The sequence below is a fragment of the Aegilops tauschii genome, chromosome 3, assembly GCF_002575655.3.
Source record: "Aegilops tauschii subsp. strangulata cultivar AL8/78 chromosome 3, Aet v6.0, whole genome shotgun sequence".
Classification (NCBI taxonomy): Eukaryota; Viridiplantae; Streptophyta; class Magnoliopsida; order Poales; family Poaceae; genus Aegilops; species Aegilops tauschii.
This window is the reverse complement of record NC_053037.3, coordinates 53,258,766-53,265,478: the sequence shown is the minus strand read 5'-3', so window position 1 is coordinate 53,265,478 and position 6,713 is coordinate 53,258,766. Positions and strand designations below refer to the sequence as shown.

The 6,713-nt window shown below is 46.4% G+C and overlaps 1 protein-coding gene across 1 annotated transcript; it reads right to left on the bottom strand.

Annotated features, from left to right (window-relative positions):
* Positions 1 to 1,707, bottom strand: LOC109777984 (lecithin-cholesterol acyltransferase-like 1). Its single transcript, XM_020336548.4, has 2 exons — positions 1,296 to 1,707; positions 1 to 1,203 (listed from the first exon to the last, which is right to left on the bottom strand). The coding sequence occupies exons 1-2, from the start codon at positions 1,661 to 1,663 to the stop codon at positions 327 to 329; spliced, it is 1,245 nt and encodes a 414-aa protein (XP_020192137.2). The 5' UTR covers positions 1,664 to 1,707; the 3' UTR covers positions 1 to 326.
* Positions 1,708 to 6,713: the final 5,006 nt, after the last annotated feature.

The window sequence follows — 6,713 nt, the reverse complement described above, 5'->3', positions numbered from 1 at the left end:
AGGATCACGTTCATGTGAAGTAGCATCCTGTAGAAGAAAAATCAAAAAACATTAGCTAGTTTTATTTAGGCAAACTCCAAAACTTTTTATTGAACTGTCATAATGTTTATAGAGATGAAGAAAGACCATCAAACTGACCAAATCAAACATGACGACCCTAATATAAAACAGGTGACGGCACCAAATCAATAGAAAAAGAAAAAGGCCCGTTAACGAGAGGGCTGCACGGTCAACCATCGGACAAACAAGCAACTGGACAATGACACAACAACACGAATCTCAGCAAGCTTTTGATCCAACGGCTGTCCAGGTGAATGAGATAATAGCTAATCAGCCCGTTGAATCTCTCGGATGATGATATCGAGCGCTCGATCATCCACCAGAAGGTCATTATGCGACATGTTGGACACCTTGACCATCCTAAAATCCCCGCCATGGCGGCTCCACGGCGTCTGCACCGCCACGAGGCTCGCCAGGTTCACCACCCCGTCGCCATCCCCGGCGACCACGGACGGCGTCGCGTCGAAGTCATCCCCGGGGTAGTCTATCCTTTCCGGCGTCCCCACCCCGACCCCGATGACGGAGGTCACCGGCACCCCGGGATGCGGCAGCTCCCCGCCGAACAGCGGCAGCACGCGGGACTCGTACGGCCCGACGGCCTCGCCGAACCCAATGGCGACGAGGTAGTCCGCCACGTCGCCGGCCGAGTAGTTCCTGCTCTTGGTTGTCGCCAATGGCGTCGCGGTGCCGAAGGCGGCCGGGCTGGGCAGTATCCACAGGCTGCTCTGCAGGCTCCTGCCCTGCCGCAGCAGCGCGCGCGGCTCCACGAACGGCAGGCCCATGTTGTTCCCGGAGACGAGCGTCAGCATCCCCAGGACGACGCCACCCCACGAGGCGGCGATGGGTACGAAGCGCCGCACGAACTGATGGCGCCAGGCCCGCGTCTGGCGGACGAGGAACTGGTGCGCCAGCTGGCCGCCGAAGCTGTGGGTGGCGATCACCACCGGCCTGCCGCCGTTGAGCCCGCTCGCCCTCTCGACGAGGCCCTTGAGCGCCCGGAAGAAGGCGTCGCCGACGCTGGACGGGCGCCCCACCGGCGCGACGGCGTACCGGAAGTCGTAGGGCGCGCCGAACATGGTCTCGCCGTCGCGGTACCCCATCTTCTCCAACCTCTCCACGAACGTGCTCATGTAGGAGAAGTTCCTGAGCATTTTTTGATTTGATATCACCAGCTCGTGAGGAAAATTGAGAAATTTCGGCCGAACTTTATTCAGAAGCATTCGATTACTACTTACTTGCGATCTGGATCGGGGTAGCGGAAGGCTTGGGTGGAGCCGAAGAAGGGGACGCGCGTCTCCACTCCGGCGACGTTGGAGTAGTCGTCGGCGGCGGGGTCGTACACGGAGCTCATCTGCTCCGCGAAGCACGGCACGTTGGCGGAGTCCTGGAGGGCGGAGTAGTTGAGGTAGAGGCGGAACCACCCCTCCCCCTTGCGCGCCCCGCAGCCCGGCGACGACGGCTGGTAGAGCTCGGTGAGCCGCGCGTCCAGCTCGTTGGTGCCGTAGCCCGGCACCAGGACCACGGGGTGCAAGCCCGGCGCCGCTTGCACCGCTGCTAGTGCCACTGCCAGTAGTAACTGGGCAAGAAGCAACGGGATGGCCATGAATGGGCTGATGGAATGATCGAAACTGAGTACTCCTTTTGCCCAATTTGCAGCACATTTTATACGCCAAGCATCCCATGTCGCTCGCTCGTATCCATTAGCCATTGTGGATGATTGATTACATACAATACTAATTGTTGACATTTTGCTTGTGTGGAGGCCCAAGGGGCACTGGATGTGGACCGGCTGCTTATGAGAGATGACTTCAACCTACTGGTTGTTGAGCATATTCTAAAAATCCCCTTGGGTACACATTTAACTAAAAAATTATCATGGCATAGATCAAAGTCAACCATATTCTCTATCCAATCTGGTTATTACTTGGAATGCGAGCACCAATTCGGGGCCAGGATGGACAGGGTTTAGCTGAACTGAATCCAGTGTGGGATTATTTATGAAAGCTCCAAGTAAATGCTAAGATGAAATAATTTATGATCATTGGTTGTGAATATTGTATTTTCTTGACTGCTAAACTTATGGTTCATTACCAGCGTGTCAAATATAACGTTGAGAGGCAACTTCTTTTCTGCCATTGAAACAACAACATGGCTCATGTGTTGATATTAGAGTATGTCTATCTTTTTGTCTCTCAGATTCTGAATGCGTTACTCCAATTCATAATAGGATCCAAAATAGCTCCTTGAGAATAATGTCATTTTAGGCAAGACATTTATGCAATTGAAAACTACTCCCTCCGTTCACGAATATAAGATCTAATTTTTTCTGAATCAAATGTATATAGACACATTTGAGTGTGTTTGTTCACTCATTTCGGTCCGTATGCAGTCCATATTAAAACATCCAACATCTTATATTTTTGAATGGAGGGTGTCTTAGTTTGGACCTAGAGGAATCCTTTGACTTTCTCAAGGATGGCCGAATGCAGTTGGTCCATTTGACTTTTGGTTATGTTATGTTTCTGTTGGTAATTTAAGTATATTTCGTACCATGGGTATCTGCATTTTAGTTAGTGCTAAAATTACTTGTAAAAGCCAACACTAAATTTAGATGCAAAACATTTTTTTTTCAGTAGTGCTGCTAGGGATTCATGTTTGTGAATAACAGTTATTGTAAAAGAAACTATGTTCTACTAAGTTTTGATGACCATTTGGCTTTGCTTGTGGACATCCCTATTCTTTTGTTCTGGGCATATCTTGCAACGAAGTAAAGGGTGTTCTGTCCCCAAAATCATGGAAGCCAGAAACACGAAAGGCCATACACATACACATTCTCTTATTTTGGGCTCCCTTTGTTTTAGGTGGACAAATTGGCGGCAGAAGACGTCCTGGTTCCTTCTTTGATCAAGAAAGTGGAGTCATTGAGCGGATCCTGCATGGTGGCCCAAAAGGAGCTGAAGGATGTTCGGGCTCAACTCAAAGATGCCAAGCTCCGTGTTCGAAGGACAAAGTGCAAGTTGAAATTGTGCAAGGAAAGGGTGACTTCCAGCGAGAAGAAGGTTACTAAGCTACGGGCGAAGCGCTCTACCACGTATAAATCTTTGGATGCACTGGTTGAGTAGGTCGAGAGAATGCAACACATCTTTAGGACTCTTAGAGCATCTCCAATAGATGATGTATATTTGGGTGGTCTAAACCGGTGATGGTCCAAATCTGGAGCACAAAAACGTGCTTTTTACATCTCCGAAAAAGGCTCAACTCCAACAGATGGTCCAAAACAAGAGATGTAAATAAAAGAGCAACTCCAATAGATGTAAAGTGTTCATAGCAGGAGCATTTGAGCTCGGGATTAGAAGATACTTTCAATGCATTGTTTGCTTTGTGGAGGATGTGCATCCCAAAGAAGAATGGGGGCATGGGTTTCCATGACCTACATGCATTCAATTTAGGAATGCTTGCAAAACAGGCATGGATGCTCTTAGAGCATCTCTAGCAGACCCCGTATATCGCTGGCCCACAAAACTCATTTACAGTTCGCGGAAAAACGGCTTTGCGGGCCGGCGTGGGCGGCGGCCGAGCAGACCCCGCACAGCGGAACTGTAAAATGGAATATTCACGGATATTCCGTTTTACAGTTCCGCTATGCGGGTCTGCTTGGCCATAGCCCGCGCCAACCCGCAAATCAGATGGGTTTTTTATCTGAATTTGACACATAAGCCACATATTCAGAATTAATTCAATATAAGATAAAATTTCCATATTACAATACAACAATCATTCAAATTACAATAATTATTGAAATCATCGAAGCAAACTAAATAATTCAATACAAAACTTGTCTCGAATACAAATCACACATGAATTAAATGAAATGAATGCAAAAATGGAATGTGTTACCGCCCAGCCTTTGCCAATGGTGCTCAATGAGATCCTCCTGAAGCTGAAAGTGGGTGTTTGCATCTTCAATCTTCCGGTATGTCTAAAGAAATGCTCTAATGCGGTTAGGGTCTCTAGCTGGTTTGACATGGCTACCCACATTGTCATAGAAGAACTCCAAGTTCATGCCTCTCTCATCTTCGAGAATCATATTGTGAAGAATCACGCAACATGTCATGATGTTTTTCTGGGATTGCTTGTCCCCAAAACGAGCAGGACCACGAACAATAGCAAACCTAGATTGCAAAACCCCAAATGCTCTTTCAATATCTTTTCGGTCTGCCTCTTGTACCCTTGCAAATTCACATTGTTTCTTAGTTTTGGTTCTTTGATGCTCTTGACAAATGTGCACCAAGAAGGGTAGATACCATCTGCAAGATAGTACCCCTTTGTGTATTCATGCCCGTTGATAGTGTAGTTGCAAGTAGGAGCATCACCACTAGCAAGCCTAGCAAACAAATGAGACTGTTGCAACACATTGATATCATTGAGAGTACCCGGCATACCAAAAAACCAATGCCAAATCCATAAATCCTCAGATGCTACGGCTTCTAGCACAGTTGTTGCATCACGAGACTTGCCACTATACATTCCCTGCCATGCCTTAGGGCAGTTTTTCCAAGACCAATGCATACAATCAATGCTTCCTAGCATGCCAGGCCAACCTCTTCTCTCACTTGATACCATCAACTTTGTTGTGTCTTCCACATTGGGTGCAAGAAGATATTCAGGACCAAATACACGGATGATCACTTTGGCAAACCTACGCACTGACTCAATTGTAGTATCTTCACCAATGCGAAGGTACTCATCGGCATAGTCAGCCGGAATGCCGTATGCAATTACCTGCATAGCTACGAATTTTTGATATGCACTAAATCCCTTCAAGCCCGCGACATTTCTTCTTTGAGTAAAATACTGACAATTGGCCTCGCAATCTTGCACTATTTTTACAAAGAGGGATCGGCACATTCGGTACCTTCTCCGAAAGAGGTGCGGCAGATATGTTGGATTGTCCGTGAAGTAGTCTTGCATAAACATATCGTTCTTGAGATGGCGATTGCGAGGAATGCAAAGATGGCCGACGGTCGATCCTCGTCGTCTCTTTCGGTTCTCATCGTCATGCTCTTTCACGGCGAGGGCCATCACCAACATCTGCTGCCGATGGTTCTCAAGCAGCGTCTCAACATCCGAGTCGTTCGAATCAGACGAACCCTCGAGCAAAAACCTCTCGCGAGGGCTCAATTCCATCTAAAATCATAAATACGAACGCCGCATGAACCAACTATGCATATCGCATCCGGAAGCACAAGTACTCACCAGTGGCTCAGGACGATGGCTCTGATACGACTCCAACGTATCTATAATTTTTGATTGTCCCACGCTATTATATTATCAGTTTTGGATGTTTTATATGCATTAATATGCTATTTCAAATTATTTTTGGGACTAAACTATTAACCTAGAGCCGAGTGCCAGTTTCTGTTTTTTTCCTTGTTTTTGAGTTTCGTAGAAAAGGAATACCAAACGGAGTCCAAACGGAATGAAACCTTCGCGATGATTTTTCTTGGACCAAAAGACAACCAGGAGACTTGGAGATGAAGTCGGAGGAACCACGAGGCGGCCACAAGGACGGAGGGTGTGCCCAGGGGGGTAGGGCGCGCCCCCACGCTTGTGGACCCCCCGTGACCCTCCTGACCTAATTCGTTCGCCTATATATTCCCATATATCCCCAAACCACCAGAGGCATCCACGAAAACACTTTTCCGCCGCCGCAACCTTCTGTACTCGTGAGATCCCATCTAGGGACATTTTCCGGCACCCTGTTGGAAGGGGATCCGATCACGGAGGGCTTCTACATCAACTCTATTGCCCTTCCGATGAAGCATGAGTAGTTTACCACAGACCTATGGGTCCATAGCTAGTAGCTAGATGGCTTCTTCTCTCTCTTTGATTCTCAATACCATGTTCTTCTCGATGTTCTTGGAGATCTATTCGATGTAATACTTTTTTGCGGTGTGTTTGCCGAGATCCGATGAATTGTGGATTTATGATCAGCTTATCTATGAATATTATTTGAATCTTCTCCGAATTCTTATATGCATGAGTTGATATTTTTGTAATTCTCTTCGAACTATCAGTTTGGTTTGGCAACTAGATTAGTTTTTCTTGAAATGAGAGAAGTGCTTAGCTTTGGGTTCAATCTTGCGGTGTCCTTTCCAGTGACAATAGGGGCAGCAAGACACATATTGTATTGTTGCCATCGAGGATAAAAATATGGGGTTTTAATGATATTTCTTGAGTTAATTCCTCTACATCATGTCATCTTACTTAATGTGTTACTCCGTTCTTTATGAACTTAATACTCTAGATGCATGCTGGATAGCGGTTGATGTGTGGAGTAATAGTAGTAGATGCAGAATCATTTCGGTCTACTTGACAATGACATGATGCCTATATTCATGATCATTGCCTTAGATATCGTCATAACTTTGCGCTTTTCTATCAATTGCTCAGCAGTAATTTGTTCACCCACCGTATTATTTGCTATCTTGAGAGAAGCCTCTAGTGAAACCTATGGCCCCCGGGTCTATTTTCCACCATATAAGTTTCCGATTTACTATTTTGCAATCTTTTACTTTCTGATCTATAAACCAAAAATACCAATATTTACTTTATCGTTTATCTATCTCTATCAGATCTCACTTTGCAAGTAA

Bases quoted from the DNA above. Each gene is read 5' to 3' on its own strand.
- LOC109777984 (XM_020336548.4), bottom strand. From the start codon at position 1,663: ATGGCCATCCCGTTGCTTCTTGCCCAGTTACTACTGGCAGTGGCACTA. The intron at 1,204-1,295 runs GTAAGTAGTAAT...AAAAATGCTCAG, and splicing joins TACCCCGATCCAGATCGCAA to GAACTTCTCCTACATGAGCA.